This window comes from Blennius ocellaris (assembly GCF_963422515.1).
Source record: "Blennius ocellaris genome assembly, chromosome: 17".
NCBI lineage: Eukaryota > Metazoa > Chordata > Actinopteri > Blenniiformes > Blenniidae > Blennius > Blennius ocellaris.
The window spans coordinates 12,804,369-12,822,440 of NC_137666.1; the positions used below are offsets into that span (position 1 = coordinate 12,804,369).

General features: G+C 40.9%; 1 protein-coding gene across 1 annotated transcript in view; it reads right to left on the reverse strand.

Moving 5' to 3' along the window:
* Positions 1-17,793, reverse strand: part of stxbp6 (syntaxin binding protein 6 (amisyn)) — a 69,694-nt gene extending 51,901 nt beyond the window's left edge. Inside the window, exons 1-2 of the mRNA XM_080513293.1 lie at positions 17,544-17,793; positions 6,493-6,692 (exon numbers count right to left, since the gene is read on the reverse strand). Of these exons, the coding sequence (XP_080369419.1) occupies positions 6,493-6,646 (154 nt within the window). The 5' untranslated portion in view covers positions 6,647-6,692; positions 17,544-17,793. The remainder of the gene's footprint in view (positions 1-6,492; positions 6,693-17,543) is intronic.
* Between the last annotated feature and the right edge of the window lie 279 nt (positions 17,794-18,072).

Here is an 18,072-nt window from a genome sequence, read left to right on the forward strand (position 1 = left end):
CAGATATACACATACTCACCACTGCACAGAAGATACAACCATGAACACCAAACTTCAGGCTGTGGACCCACCAGCTCAGTTTTCAATCAAATAGGAGTGAAGTGATTTTGGGATGTTGAGCCCAGAAAACTGCAACACCGGTGATATATGGTCTCATGTGGTAAGAGACGTTTTAAGACGGACGTTGCCACAGTCCTGCGACCATAGATTTACTGAAATAAACAATATGTGGTAGTTTAATACACATCTGGGACCTATAAATACACACCAAGCCGGACTAATCCTGATTTTTTTGTAATAAATAAAAAAACCTTTAGCTTTCCATCCCAGATCCCCCCCCCAAAAAAAATCAATCACCTTCATCATATATTAATTAAAAACAGCATAACAACTTTAAACATCAGTTTCTGAATTACATCAATTAAAACACTCAATATGCAGTAAAAATGACCATGACTCTACTGAAATTAAACAACCACAAAGCATGTTTTTCAACAATCAAAGCTCATTCTAAAATGAGCTCGTGAGCACAGACAATATCAAACCCTGACCAACACAAACCTGTAGTAATCCCCCCCCCCCACATCATCTCACAGTACACAGCCATACACAAATCACACAACAATGGAGCAAGAAAAAAAAAAAAGACTTGCATTTGTTCAGAAAACAATGCAAGATGCTCGACCATTATAGGAAGCAACTTCGCTGTTCGGAGGGTGACACATTCACACGATGTACAAATCATCGGAACACCAATGGAAGAGCTCTCCCACCTGAGGCACAGCTATTTTTTGCCTGTCAGAAATGTAATGATGGCCTTCTCACAGCAACTACACACAAACAATTGTTTTACGGCTTCCTATAGAGGTAAAAACACAATCGCATCGTAATATTTTGACCTGGGAGAGATTGGTATGAAATCATATTCAAAAGTTAAATTTTAGGTGAAGTTTGTCACTGGCTTTAACATTCCACCTGTTAATTCTTAAGTCCAACTTTGTGTTTTTCATTTACTGTGATATCTTTGTAGGCACACGACAGAAGAATGAACAAACAACTGAACACCTTCAGCTCAAGCTTTCATTTCTATTATACACAATCAATTTTAATCCTCTGGATTTGTTTGCTCACCAAACAGAAATTGCTATGGCATTTCTCCTTCAAGTCCTAGCTAGGAATGAATTATAATATAAAAATAAAGTTGTGCTGTCTGGCGCTGTGAAATTACGATGAATAAACAATAACAATGGTCTGAACGTGAACAGGAATAATCAGTTTACTTTTGCTTTCGCATTGTTTTATAATCCAGCTTGTGTTGTTTTCTCAACACAATCACACCACACAGAATTTACTTGGAAGCAGGCCGAACTCCCAGATCCTCCCAGAAACCCTCCGGATTGTGTCAGCAAAAGCAAAGTGGTCAAACTGAACCAGAGCAAACAGCTCCATACATAAACATGAATCTCCTGTTTGAAGCCACCTTGAATATTTGGACCTTCTGGGAAAAAAAAATAAATCTGATTGAATTGAACATGATGTAAATCCCTGTATTTCTCCAAGGGGTTTTGGCAATTTTGCTGGTCTGCTTTGCTCAGATGACACTGATATCGGAGCTTCCACCCTGAAGCTAAACAATCGTTAGCGAAGTGAGTCAAGCCAGTCTGGTTTTGGTGGAGTTGAATGTAATTCTGAAGTAGGAAACACTGCTCTCCAAGTGGCGGCTGTCCACGTTTCTTTATATCACTGCACTGATAAATGTAACTCTCTACCAAAAACAAACAACCGCTGGTTCAACAAAGAGGCAATTTAAAGAGTCAGACTCGCCTCGAGAGCTGCGGTTAAAAGGTCAGCTGCAGCAGCAATGTAAAAAGCTGTGATTTATTCAAAACAAAGGATTTGCAGTCAATCCATCAACTACTGAAATGAATTATGTTTTTCTTTATAAGGGGGGTGGGGGGGGTTCATATTAACTGGATTTCAATGTGAATACAGCATATGATCGAGGAATTGGAGCAGCAGTGTTTGAGCCTGGTGTTTGATTCCAGTACCCAGTTCATCTCCAGCTTGAAGTGCCTGCGGTTGTCTCTGCAGCACAGCTACTGTAGAAACAGGCTCTCCCTGCCGCCGTGACATGCCACAGATTACATAACGTTGCCACTGTATGGCCTTGGGCCTTAACTATCTGCTACTGGAGCCATGAGAATGTCAGACGCCCTCCATCCCCCAACCTCATATACATACACACGCTGAGCAACTCTGAAGTCACACTACTCGCCTTGTGTCTTAAATGTTCTGGGAGGCGTGTGTTGGCTGTCTTCGTACTCATTACAGGACTATAAAATACACACACAGGGTTGCGCGCAGACGAGTCCCAACAATGCTTCGCTGGCTTAATGAAATGCCACATGACTCAGTGAACTACTGTACATTACAATGCTGGCCTTCATCACCGTGTTCCCTCATGTGACACAAAACATCAGCTCGGTCAGGAGGCCGTTGATATAAAGCAGGCAGCAAAAAAAAAAAAAAAAAAAAAATCAGCACGTTTTAGCAGAGGTTTTAGAATATTATGCAACATTTATTTCTAAATACAGGCTAACTGGAAAGAAATGATCTACATTTATTCAGAAAAGTGGAGTGAAAAGCACACACGACCCATCGACCAACTCGTGAAAATATATGTATGCTTGGAGGGTTAGGTTGACATTAATATGTTGCCTTGTAATAAAATCCTATTTCTAACCATTTCACCAACTTGGGCTTTCTGTGTAGCATTCTGCTACTTCCTGTGTGTTGATTTTCCCTTGGTACTTCAAAAATGACCAATCTAAAAACTAAAAATACAAAGTTCATCCGGACTTGTGAACTGTCTAAAGCACACGTGTGAAACCCAAGACCCGTGTGCCAAAACTGGCCCTCCGTGTGATTTTATATGGCCCAGGTTTTCTTGAAATGCATGTGATTGTCCTACAATAAAAATCAGCACTGCTGCACTGTGCAGGACTTTGTGTTGAAAGACAACAATGTTGTTTCTCTTCTATGTAATGAGGCAATGAAATGGTTTGTGTCAACATTTTGTCATTTTTGTTTTTTAAAAAAAGGACATTTTCTTATCTGTGATCATCATGTGGATTCATAAAAGTAATCATTTATTGAGGATTTTTCCTGTTTTATTAACTTAAAAATGTATGCATATGTACATTAGCTATTAAAAGGACTAACTGCAAAGACATTTCTGAAGCTTTGTGTTATCTTTGTCATTTACCTTTGATATTACAACCAGTAAGGCTGACGGATAAGATGTGCGTTTGTTTCCAGACTTTCTTCTCTTGGACTTGACTTAAACAAGTTGCAAATGTTAACTTTATGTCTTTCAAGCCTTTCAACAATAAAAAAACATTTTCAGAGCAGTGTCGTCTCCTGCAGCAATCACTTCTTAACCACATCATGTGGAGACAGACATGTAAAGACAACTAAGAAGGTGGACAACAAACTAATGGGCCAAATATTTGGCCCCCGAATGATTATTGGATTATGAGCCAGGTTAGACCCCTTCTTCCAATAAATTCATTAATTCAATTGGAACAGCCGATCGATATCAGATAGGAGAGTTCACAGAACACGATTTAATTGGATTTGTTGAAGTCCATATAGCTGCCATATATAGTATATATATGGCAACTACAACCATACATAGTCTCAGGACACTTGTGTTGAGATTTGGGTTGGAAAATGTATATTTTATTTCCAGTTTTTATGGCAATCCATGTATCATCACAAGAGAGTTACCAAAATTGCATATGAACATCAGTAAGAACCATGAATAGAATTTGTGTGTTTGAGTTTGAAATGCCTACAGTGTCAAAAAAGAGCTACGCTCCACAAGTGCTCTTCAATGCTAAGCTACAGCAAAACACACCGTCTTCTTTAAAAGTGCTGGTACAAGATATATGTCAACTCAGAGGTCATAAATGAACAACACTGTTTTTGCTGAATCACACTCAACAAGATTGAAAGCAACTGCATTAACAACTTCCAGTGCAAGAGAGTGTCACAAAGTCCTACATTGAAAAAAAGGGTCAATTACTCTTTTATGGATCCAGGAAACACACAATGCCAGACGCCTGGCCTGTTTGACAGCCACAAACGCCCCGTGAATTTCAGATATGAGAAAAACAGGTGAAAAGTAATAATGGGTACTATATATTTTGTATATATTTACCATGGTTGAAGGAATGTTATCTAAGCCTCCCGAGAGCATCTTTGAAACGCAAATAAACAAGAACACTGCCATATATAATCAGTTTATTGTGATTATTAAATCATAAATCTTCATATCAAAGGAACTCATGTCAATTTTGATCAAATCTAAACACGTGAAATTAATTGCTTTTGGCCATCATCAGTTAAAGGATTATCTAAGAAATCTGCATCAATACGTCACGATAAAGACAGCTTTTCATTAAAAGTGTTAATAAGCCTTGGATGTATCTGCTCAAATTCAAGCAAAGACGGTTTCGAAACACTTGTTTGTCGAGAAAGGTGAAAGCCTCGACACCCATATGCATCATTTGTAAACCACCAAACTTGGATAGATATGGACTAAATTCATTGTAAAGAAGAAGTGGACAGTCTATTTACAGACACGATTCAGCATTTGAGTCCTTATTAAGAGGTCGGGGCTTCTGACAACAGCAAATTTCCATAACGGTAAATCTCTGTAAATCCTCCCATGATAGCAACTTTCAGTTGCAGTTTAAATTGGCTTTTCTCCAAAGCATCATTGAGGATTTAACATTGACCCTGTCTCCATCACTCTGTGTGTCTTACACACACACACACACACACACACACACACACACACACACACACACACACACACACACACACACACACACACACACACACACACACACACACACACACACACACACACACACACACACACACACACACACACACACACACACACACACACACACACACACACACACGAGGATAAATGTTTTAGTGCCCAATACATAATGGAAAACTGTCCAGAAAGACCTAATTGTACTATGTTTTCTTCATTTAGGACAATAAAGCCATCTCAAAAAGTCATAAATAATTTTTTTGATCGGTCAATGAACTTGCAACTTGAGATTAATTGTGAAACGATCATTTTGGGGCATTTTTTGATATTATTACCCAGAGAGAGAAAAGTCACATCAGGGAATGGGGAAAGGCAATGGGGAGTCAAATGAGTAAGGTCTGCTGCTCACACAAGGATGATCGCTACCTGAATCACTATGCCTCTGCGTAAGACTGCAGAATGACCTTGGCCAATGTTAAAAGTAGCTCAGATAGCGATACTGAATTAGTTATTTCCAATTGCCGTCTGTTTGCTAAGTGAGTCAAACACAAACACAATTTTGATAATACAAGGTAGAAATTTCCAAGCAAACGAGTTGAATTCATCAACTTTCCACTTAATCAGTATCATATTCAATATAAAAGCGACTGAGGGTACGAGGTCTGCTGCTGGGGATGTGACCAGTCCAGCATTACACACAGTGGATATTAGGCAGTACACATGTTCATATGAAAATAAGATTATTCATTCCTTAATAAACCCTTCAGGGTGTCTAAAACAGGGGTGTGAAACATAAGGCTCGTGGGCCAAAACCAGCCAACAAGAGGCTTCATTCCGGCCTACGAAACACCAAGCAAATGGTATAAATGTCCAAGAGAACATAGATTTTTTTTTTTTTCACTGAACTTGAGTACACAACATGACACTGAGACCCGAGCTGAGATATCGGCGAGGCTGCAAAGAAAACTACTTCATTGTAAAACTAACATTAACCTCTAAGCCATACTGCTAGGATGAGTTTGTAAAAAAACTTTGTAAAATTTTAGATTTCAATAGGACAATTCACTGTATATTGCACCAGGTTTCATTAAATAAAAAACAAAACAAAAACAAAAAACAGATAATCTAAAACATATCATTAATTCTTACTTAAAACATCTATGTGTACCTGCAAACTGTCTTGATAGTCTTTAATTAAGTTAGTTTAATAGGCCTTTAAAACCGAAGAATTATCTTCTTAAGATGCTGGATTGGAAATAGGCTTTATTGTCTGCAAGGTAATATGCATAGCTAATTCAATTAAAAAGAAACCTATTAGCTGATGGTTCAACAGCAAAATTTACTTAAACACAATCAGTTTCAAGTGAAACAATTATTAGATCTCAGCCTAAATCTAATCTGTTTAAAAAAGGATTAACCCGAAGCCCAGAAGGAAATTGCTTTAGCGTGGCTCTCTGTTCGACAGAGGAAACGTAAACACGCTCGTCAGGGTGAACATTATTGAAAGAATTAAAGGAGACATGTGCGAAATGCGACTTTAGGTTGAAAGAGCACGACCGACACCAGCCCGCAGGGAAACATGAGCAAGTACAGCAGAAGAAACCGCTTTACACACCAAAGAAGTTTTCATTAGTTCTGACCTGAAAGGCAGATGAAGGTCATGTAGTCACCCTGACCGCCTGTGGCCAGGAACGGGATCTTCTTCTTTGTCCTCCGCTTCACCTGCACAGCAGCGAGCATCTTCTCGTCGTGGGGGATGAAGACCTCCTTGTTGATGGCTGACTTGGCACTCATCTCCGTATCAGGCAGCCGGCGAGTAGTTAAAGTGAAGAGATCCAACCTATGAAGAGGAGACGAGAGAGAAAATGAGTGCAAGATAAAACAAACGGAGCCACCTTCCAAGAAGCCCAACTTATTCCAAATCCTTATTATGCACTTAATCCTCAGATCAGTCCCATCTAAAACAAACAGATCTTTTCATTCTGCCTCCAAACAAACTCTGGTAAGAGAAATTCAAGAGTGAAACCTGAAGGCTCCACTGACCAAACACAGGAAGTGACAGACTTCAAAAGGGACATATCCTTGCAATAGATTGTTCTCCATCCACACAATGAAGGAAATCCTGCAACGGTTTTGGCACCTTCATGCATTTGAAAGTAGTATGAAACTTGCAAAAGGACTACGACAGTAATCATGTGTGCATAGTACCGAAACACTGTTAGGGAAGTTTTTTAAGAAAAAAAACGTTTTTTAGTTGACACTGAGGAATCACACAAGTATGAAACTGAATGTCACATAAAACTGACAAAATGATGAAAGATCACACAAACTAAACACGTCTTCCTTTAAGGAGCTTTTTTTGCACATCGAAATACATCATTTCTGCAGCTCATCCATCTTCTAAAATGTATTTATGTTGCATCTGGCTATGACATTTACATCATTCAATGTCTAAATGCATTGAAATAGAATTATGCTCAAGAAAAACTTGCATAGATTAAAGGATTATTCTTATTATCAGCTGTGAAATAATGCTAATATTAATGATAACTCGAGCAGGCACTCGGTAGAGAGCGTACCTTCGCCTCTCCACATTTGTTTGCGGAAATGAGTAAGCATACGAGCATGATAACCATTAGCTCTTATCAATGCTAACTAAGTAGATCAGGTAGCTACATCACTGTGTGAAACACTGAGCAGGGAGCGTCTCAACCTTCTTGGCCAACTTCGTTGGTCGCCCAACTTTCGTTGGCAAAGGCAACAATGGCAGGTGGCAGAGTGCCATGACTCCCAGTCTATATTCTCCGCAAACTCTGTACTTTAATAGTTGAAAGTAACCATAATACAATCCAACTTTGTCAACTGGATTGAGTATGAGTAAAGATATAGATAGTTTTCTCACTACACGAGTGTATCATTATATGATGGAAGAGTTCAAACTGTAATGGATCACAACCTCCTCCTCAGGCCAACTGCTGCGGTCCAGTAGGAGTCTCCAGTTGAAACAATCCCACACAAGCAATCTGAATTCATACACTCCGCTGCTCACAGTTCAGAAAGCAAGTTAAAGTAATAACAGAGGGAGTCACAGGCTTCTAAAATAGGGAACGCTTGTAATGACATCACTCTGTTTCTCTGCCAGGCTCCAGATTCCATATCTCTAAATGTTTTGCCAATGTTCTCCTTGGAAGCACCGCCACTCACAGAGATGAAATAACTTCAACTGAGGCTGTTAAGAGTGGTGGTGGGTCTCCATGATACAAAACCACAATCATGTTTCCATCATAAGCCTACATCTTACTCGCAAGCCTGTTTCTGGGAGACTGAGAGTACACAGTGAGGGACAGTGAGCATGTCCTGGTGGTGTCAGGGAAAACTGTTCTTATTTGGCCAGTGTTCAAACCCGTGATTCAAACGTGATGAAGTGGGTTAATCAGATCCAAATGCTCCCAAAAGGACTGTAAAACTTAATCTTTCTCTTAACCACACATACCACTCCACCCTGCTGTTGATGGACAAATCTGTTAGTGTTAACCAGTGGATGAATTGGGCTACTGTGAAGCCAAAGCAACCAGCAAAACAATGTCTCCATCACACCGACTCGTTACGGTTACAAACACCAACAAACTCAAAAGATGTTTTCCAGCAGTGCAGCCAGCATTGAAACCGTGAGTGCAGGCAAATCGGAGTCCAAGTTTCATTGACTTGCACAAAAGCAGTTTACACAAGTAATAAAAAGCCTACAAGCCGCCTTCCACATCTATAAACTCAAAGGCTGAAAGGGGGCCATTGTTGACCTGTGGTCATTGTTAAAGCAGGATTACGTCAGGCCGGAGAGAGCACTTCGACAGTGGTGGAGGATAAAAGCCTTGGATACAATAGACTTGTTAGAATGCAACACAATCTGATAAATTGTCCCACTTAGAGTATTAGCTGTTATTGTTCCATTTTTGTTGAATGTGTTGCCTCTATTGGTCATTTCTAAGAAACCATATAGAAGTACTTTTACAATGGAACATAAATCATCACCTCTTTGATATATAAAGTCTTTTAAGAGTTACATACTGTATATTAATAAGCTTGCTGACAAACCTGAGAGCTTCTGTGCATTAGACCAAGTAAGAGAAAGTACTCAAAATGTCACTGTAATTCTTTTAGTTCTTTTATATAACTTTCACAGCAGACCTTCCTCCAGTACTCTCGGCCTCTTGTATCCTCCTCCCTCACACCAATCACCTGCATGTCATCTCTCACTGAATGGATACTCATGAAACTTCTCAATGGCCTGTAGCTCTATTATGAACATCCTTTTCCCTGCATACACAACTGAACCATCCAAACTCTTATCTCGTCTTTCTCACATTCTCCCCAAACAGTCCGTCATGAGCTTCAACCTACTTCTATTTAATGCTGTCCATTCCGATAAATCTCAGCTCGGCCAAATCATATAAAGCCTCCCGTCTTTTGGTCACTAACCAACCATCTTCCTTCCCTTTCACACACGTACTATGTTTTACACCTGCTCTCCTTCATTCATTCCTCTCTAAACTGTCACTTCACCAGGATCAAAATTCTATATTTTCCTGCAATGGAGGCACTGGCAGCCTTCTCCAATCTGCTCATTTTCACCCACCTCCCACCCTCCTCTCTGTCCTTTCAGCAATGCAAGCAGGCACAGTAAACAAAAATCCACGCCAAGACTGTGTGGAGAGTAATTAAAAAGGCTAATAAATATGCCTCTCTTTGGAACTTAAGATGTCCAAATTCCAAACACTTTGGCTCACAGACAGACGCGTGAGGCTCCTGCAGAAAGAAGCACAGAGTTGTTTTGCATTCAAGCCAAGTGTCAAAAGCAAGAGAGCCCTTTCAACTGGGAGTCTTTTTCTAGCAAGTCAGACATGGTGCAAAGACTGTGCAAACCTGTTTGAGGCGTGCACCTCATACTGAGAATTGATAAAGACTGAAAGGGCTGTGCTGTGCCAATCTAACCTCGAAGCTCGACAAAGGCCTGGGTGTCACATCCAATGAATGAGACATTTTCCAATATTCTAAAATATTGTTTTCTTGACCAGCTTTCAGGGTCTCTTCATAATTTTCCAATGAAAATGTAATAGTATAATTCTGCATTATTTATTTCCTGATTCTTATTAAGGGGAAACTTAATTTCAAAAATGATTTTTTTTTGCAAGAACCTGCAGCACACGGACATCATTTTGATTAAGATTAAAAAAACAAAAAGAAAAAACGAGTCTATCCCCTTCCTCTCGCTGTCATTTGGATAAACACTGGATGGTACAAAAAAAAAAAAAAGGTTAACAGCTGAGAAGTGGCTTGTTTTGTTTGCCTTCTGATAGCAGTGGAGTTCCTCCCTGAGGAAGCCCTAATCCCTAGAATTTCTACATCATCCTCAAGCGAAGAAGGAAGGCTGCCCACATCTCGCCTCAAGCTGTCACCAGCACAGATTCCCCCTCAGGTGGCCCACTGAAGCATGACGAGAGGCAGGGACGAGGAGATGGGGGGGGGGGGGGGGGGGGGGGGGTTTGAGGAAGAAAAAACAAGAAGTCGGAATAGGAGGAGGAGGAGGAGGCGGCAGACAGGAGCCTCGAGGCAGTGAAATGTAGCCAGCTACAGCGCACAGCTTACGGTTTGACTTTGAGCAGACTTATGCAATGCTCACAGCGCAGGGCTGAACAGTTGTCGCCGCCGAGCTGTGCTGTGGCAGTAAAAAGAGTGAACATATATTTAATGGCTGCTTATCACCCCATTCTACAACAAAGCCTCCTTTCAAATACACTTTATTAACTGTGGTTGCATGTTGTGGCCCCGCTCATTCCCTCGTGTGTTAGTGTGAAATCGCTGCTCTCCCGGGGGCCGCACTGGAGCGTGGTCTTTGAGTTAGTCTGCACAGACCTTCATGAAGCAGCCCCGCTCGCTCTCCAGTCCGTGCACATGAGGAATTGGAAAGCAGAAGAATCTGACGAAATGGGCTCAGAAGACGAGCAGATGCACCTTATCAAAGTGAACCAGGGGTGTGGCTTTTCTTTCCTCTGGAGAGACATGAAAAGTCAAAGCCGAACCAGCAGCTGGCGCAGACCACGTCCATCTGCATCCCATCTATTACCGCATATATCCACTCCGCCGCTCACGTAATTAAAAGTCTGGTAGTTGATGTGACAATTACTTAGTGAGCCATTATGGATCAATCATATAAATATGAAGCAGTGAGCTCTAATTTGTTGTGGGAGTAAGAGAATGTAGGAGGTGGTCAAGTGAAACGCAGTAAATATAGATTTCGTACGTGTGCCTGCTTGTCCTGCCTTTAGAAGAAGCAATTAGTTTTGCACCATTAGAGTATAAATGCCTTGAAAATAAAGAACAGCTCAATTTGTCAAAGGATTGTATGAGAGGTGAGACTTAATTGCACGACATGGTTTATATTTAAGTCAGTGTGAATGCAAAAGTGAAAGTTTGCATCTGTGTACACAGGTCTTATCTCCGAGAACAGCCACCACTGAAAGCAAAAAGTATTTCTCCTCAGCCCTGTGAGACATTCCCTGTGGCAGCTTCAACCTAACCTTTGGATATTTACGGTCCTCTGCTGGGTATGGAAAATTTACATATTCCTATATAGACAGCACTGCAAAACCAAGCAGAAAAAAAGAATTAAAGTTTTGCAGGAGAAAAAGACACACACAATTATCCAAAGAAACCTAAAGGTAGACTGGATTTGGGGAACTTCTGACAGAAAATGCACCTTTTTTTTTTGTTGCCCCTAATTAAATAAAATACTACACACATTCAAAAGACAGTGTTTTTCCATGTGTGTACAGAAGCTGAGAGATAGCGTGCTCCTGATATAGTCATGTTCCGTTAACACACAGGTGCACCGTACTGGTGTGTCAACATGCATATTTTCCCTTTTGGAAAGTCGACAAGATACAGAGAAGAGTTTATCAAGAGCCGTGCAGAAATATTCCATCCAGCTGGAGCATGAGCCAAACAGCTGAATTAGTATGTTATACAAAATAAGTACATCAAAACATATAACGTAATCATCTGGCAGGATCACAAACTAAACAGATTTTTAAAAAAAAACCCTCTTCAAGAAGTACTTTACATCTACTCCTCCCACTCACATTAGACATCCTTTACAAACTTGCAAAGACAAAGTAGTTTCTTTCATGGATTCGAGAAATAAAACATCTCGCCTCATCTGCAGCTTTTCACGCGTGTCTTTCATGCTGAATTATGCACAACCTTGATTTTAAAGACAGAGGCCTCCCACAGTGCTCACATCCTCATAGATTCAATCTTTAGAGAGTGTTGTCACTCATCCGTGTCACTAATAGTGAGCGCCCTCCAACAGCGCCACACGAACAGATGGCGAACGTTACCTCTCATAAAATAATTGAGAGATTACACCATCCGCCCTGCTGCTCTCATGGTGTCAACGCCAGCCTGCGACATATTAAAATTCAGAGCAGCAACAAATAACGGGCAAACCTTAGTGTTGACACCTTACAGTATAACATATTTTTCTTACTCACAAATAGCCCATCAAATGATAAGAGCCAATAATACAAAGAACTATTATGTTACAGAGCTACTATGTTCCAGGTCATGCTGAGGAAATACTCTCTCTGGTATTTCATAAGACATAAAACACTGTGAAAAAGCGCCCAGTAACAACAATATCTCAACAATTTATTACCTAAAAACAACATTCAGGGAATCAAGCAGGGCTGGATTGTGAAATGCCAGGTCCATCAGTCTCTCTCTGGAAAAAACCCTTGCGTTAATACTAAATCCAAAACAAGCACAACAGAAGGGCTGCTCACTCAAGCGGGGTATATGACGGCATTCCTGATTCGGCTGTCCAAGTTCTGAGATTGAGGAACCAAATCCCTCCTTCAGAGTGAGAGCATGTGCCAGTCAGCAAAGCTAATTAATGGTTTGTTTTCCCCATCTTCGACTTCCAGAGATATGCAAATGTGTTTGATTTGGTTAAAAACAACGGTATGGCCATGAAAGGCTGGAAAGATTTCTCAAGGCTCCTGCACACGGTGCCGTTTCAGCATAATAGGTTTATTACCTGTGTGAAGTAGACTTTATAATGACGACCACGACAATGTACTTCTATTCACAGTAGAATCGTACTTCATCTGCATATAGACGGTGCCTTCAGGAAGTCATAAAACGAAGAAAAGCTTGAAGCATGTAGTATTTCTATACAAGGAAATGGTTTATATATGGAATTATACCAAGATATTTGACTGGAAACCGTGTTTTACTTGCTTTAATTGTGATTTTTCTGCTGCACTTCCAATGATTACTGTACCTCACAGAAGCAGTCACACTGTGCAGTGTTGTAAGACAGTGGTTGTGTAATTTCTGATATTATCAGTTTGTGGTTGCACAAACATGACACCTGGGACAGGCCAAAATTACTACCCAAGAGAAGTGACAGCCACTCAGCTCAAAGTCAGCAACAAACACTCGTGTTCATCCGGTTAGAAGCCGTTCTCCACATCTCCACGCATTTTCAAACGACTCAGGTGAAAAGTTGTCAATATTTGTTGTTTGTTTTGTTTCTGATGAGGCAGTACATCCAGATTCCCCACAGCAAAATGAACAGTCGTTTGATGTGCGACTCCAATTCTGAACCGTTCTGTGTACCGACGTCGTCAGCAGGGGGGACACACACACACACACACAATACACCATAGAGATTCTTGGTTTCTCACAGCTGAAAAGGTTTGCGCTCAGCAGAAGAATCAAACTGATTTTCATGAACGCTGAAATCCATCCCCGACATCCAGCTGGCAATTTGAGTGACTTTATTGTTGAGGCAGTGTTACAGCAGTTTGCCTGAGACTGATCTTATTGGATCAAAAATATCTGCCTCAAGCTCCATCCTGTAATTTCTTCGTCATGTCTTCATTCTGCCTTTGAAAACCTATCACTTTGTAAAGGAGTCACCGCAAAGCAGCTATATATATCTAATAAGGACTCAGTAGCTGTCAATCATCTCTTGAAAGTTCTGGAAAGTTATCGTTATCTTTCACTTGCAACAAATAGGTTCGGCGTTTTTTTTTAAATAATGTAGAGGACTGGTCCAGCAGGGTTGTTATAAGAACTGAGTTCAGTACCAAGTCGATCTTGAAAGAAAATTCTCCATTACCCATAGTATTTTGTGCAGGAAGTATAATAGATGTACGAGTTTGCATAGTTGCATCAGCGGAAATTGGCAGGTTGGCACATGTGCGAGTCTGCCAAGGAAATCTCTTGTTGGCAAACACGACATAAAGACTGGAGAAATTTGGCTTCCACAGTCACACCTCAGCTTGTCAACAAGAAAAACAGTAGGAGTCACACTTTTTGTCAAAGTCTCAATTATAGATTTCCAAAAGCCAATTTGAAAAAGATGCCTCAGAAGTCACAGGAAAAAAAGAAGATGGAAACACTTCAAAGCTCATGAAACTTGTTTTGTCATTTTTAAACATGTTTTTTGATGAAGTGGCCCTACAAACACAGTTCAGTTTATTGTATACACTCAAATCCAACTGTTGATTAGTTTTGTAAAACTGATCCAGCCTTTTGATTTTGTTATCATTTATCCACATATTTATTATTTATTAAAACTGTAACAGTTTAGATTGTTCCAAGACAGGTTAGTTTGATCCTGCTGATGATGTGTTGTTGAGAAAGAAACTGCAGGTTCAGACATTTGGTGTTTGGCTGAGGACCCAAAGGTGTGAAGCTACCATTTGCTGGATTATGATTAAATGCCTCTTAAGTCAGAGTCCCGCCTGGACGTAATGAAAGAGTCGCACCACAGAACTGCAGTTGTTTCCGATGATGCTCACAGAGCAGGGCTGCCAAGATGAGCAGAGAACCTGACTGTGTCAGGATAACATATTTATTGTATCTATTGTTTGTTTTTTTTACAATGGTATTGAATGAGTATCGAGAACTAAGGGGATCTGCAAGAATTGGTAGAAATTTCAAAAAGACATCTCTCTCTCCAAGCTTGTCTGTCTTTTGCTAGTGGGAACATATTATATAGTCCGCTGTGAGACAACAGGTTGTCATCAAAGAGTGAATCGTGTGTATCCTGCTGGCTACTACTTTTATGTAAAGAAAAAGGAGAAAGAAAATATTGATCATGAGGCCAGAATAAGCGTTTCATCACAGCAGCAGACTGAACAGCACCTTTGGGTTTTCCCTCCAAAGGAAAGATATGGAACGACCCATCCATTTCCCTTGGTGACTCAGCTGCTAGTGAAGGTTATACAGTGCCAGAGAGGCATGGTTTAACCATCAATCAATGAATGACATGCCAACTACCCCCCCCCCCCCCCCCCCCCCCCACCCCCCCCACACCCTCCCAAATGAGCTCATTCTTTATAGCCTAGCACCTTAAAGCTGTAAAACATTTCAGACAGACTTGGTAAATAGCAAAAATACAAACATAGAGCACTCCCCAACAGTGACTGGTGATTTACTGTTGCAATGGCAAGAGACATCAGGAATACAATAGTGAATGTGTAATAAGTTTACAGTCTTGATACAAAGCAACACATTTGGATGCCACATTTAGAGCAACAGTCCAACACTAAACAACACTACCCCAGAATGTCTTCATTTAACCACTTCTCCATCCAATATATTGCAAAACAGAGGAGTTGCTCAATATGGAGGAGCTGTGCACTTCCGCAATACAGGAACAGGTCCTTTGTGTTTTGGGATCCTTGGGGAGGAATTTCAATGTCATTTTTATCTGAAACACTGTCTGGCAGCTTTTGTTCCTCTTCTCACTCGTACAATTGAGACAGGAACAGCCATCTTTATGTCTTCATGTCAGCCTACAAGGATACGTCGCCTCTCAGAGCGGAGCGAGCTGAGGTGGCGGACCCACAGGATGGTGGTGGTGGTGGTGGTGGTGGTGGGGGGGGGGGAGTTTACATTAGGCTGACTCTAATTGGACGCTGAGGAAGAGGCAGACACTTATCTCTTATGGCAAGCCAGAGCAAATTAAACCCTGCGCTACAGCAATAAGAAGAAGCAATATTTTAAATATAAGTAGGTTAGTTAAAGCCATTTGAAAACACAAGGGCAGGAATAAGGAGGAAAAAGAGTCAGAAATACAGAGATGGATACATGCAGAAAAGGCTCTACTCTGCTTTCTTTTTTTAGATTTCTCAACTCAAACTCCATAAATCTAACCAAAACAGAGAACAAATATTTTCAAAAAGCGATCATTTTGTTTAGTCTTTTTTATCTTGCGTTTGTTTTGGGGTACTCGGAGTGGCTCAAAACAACAGCTCACCTTGCACACACTAAAATAGGAGCAACGAACACACATTTCCAAATGTTTTCAGCCTGTTTCTATTTCAATGCACTAATTTATCAAAACCGTTGCATGGATGTTGAATTTAAGGTTCATGGCTAATCTTGTTATCTCTGCTGAGGTGATATTTAGACTTCAAACACCTCACTCCACACGGTTCATTAGGAAACATGCATACCAGGCTCATCAGATATTCTGGGCCCTTAAAACGTGACAACAAGTTTACATTTTCATCCCCTGAAAGGAGGGTTTCCGGATTTTTTTTCCAGAAACTCCTCTGTGCAGTTTTGACAATGCTACAAATGCACTTTGTGCTGAAAGGAAGGTCTCAAACTTACTGCAGCTTCTTCTCCTCAAACATTTGACCGAAAAATGTACTTTACATTTGCATTGAACAAAGACTAGTTACAGGCTTCAAATGCTGAGGTTCATTTTGGAAAAATGCAAACCAGGATCACAAGATTAAAATTCGACAAAGGCTTAGTTTTGGATTTGAAATACATGTTTACACTGGTCAAGTAAAATATGAATTCCTAGCTGCTTGAATCTACACAAGCACAGAATTCCTAACAGGCAACTCCTCTATTCAGGTTGGACAACACCCCAAATCCACTTTGTGTACTCAAGAATTACACTTGGATGTCTGATATTTCTATGCAAATACTGAAAAGATGCATTTTACTTAAAATTTTGCCTTCAAACACCTCATTCCAAAACACTTTATTTGCAAAACCAAGATAATAGGACGTATTTGCGTACTTAGAATGTGACTGATGTTCAGTGTGTGGACAATATTCCAAGTATACAGTGTTATCATGTGAGAGAAGGGTTTCCTGTGGCTTGATGATGCGAGAGCAGAGCATTTCTAATAGGCTGCTCCTCTCGAGCTGGACAACACCCCAAATCCACTTTGCGCTGACAGGAATGTCTGACACCCAACTTATGGTTGTGATTGAACCGAAAAGGTGCCTTTTGCTTCCAATGTGACAAAATATCACAGCAACAACAAGGAGGTATGGTTCATCTAGTCGAACGTCAGAAAAATTACCATTTATAGAAAGTAATTCTAATTAATCTGATTTGGTGGATGGAAAACATCATTCACAGTTCGCAGGAGACTTGACGTTTGTTTGTTTTTGAAGCGTGGCTCGTAAAGTGTTTAAGTTCTCCAGTGCCACGCAGGCTTATATCCCTGTGAAGTGGCAGCAACGTTATTGACGCAGTCCGTGCCAACTGACCACTGCAGCCGCGAAAAGCGTCTCCGCGCAAACACGAATAAAACTTTACCCGTGCGTAAAATACGCTCAAATGCATGCAGATACATGTAAACCTGAAGCTTACCGATGTGTCTGAGAAGGGTTTTTGTTTCCACGTGCAGATCCCCAAATCCTCCTCGCGGTTTAATTTCTCCAGCTGTCAGACTTTACGCACTTTTTCTTCCTTATTGTCCGCTCGGACTGAATTAATGCTCGCATTTCGTGCCCAACATCGCGTCCTTCCACTTCTCTCGGAGTTGTAGGTTTGTGACCGGCGGGGGGCGAGTTTTGTTTAGTTTTTCTCTCCCTCCTTGCTGCCGTTTTTTTCCCTGAATAGCCAGTCTGTCTGCCTGTGACTCTGTGTTTGTGTGTGAGTGGATGAAAAACCAGTAGCAGGTTCCCAGAGACGCGCAAACCCGCCCGCCAATAGCGCAGCGTCTCACAACTGCGCTCGCCCCTCACACGCGCACACGCACAGTCACACACACACACACACACACACACACACACACACACACACACACACACACACACACACACACACACACACACACACACACACACACACACACACACATTTAATCTTATAAATAGACCCTTTGTTTGCGTTTTTA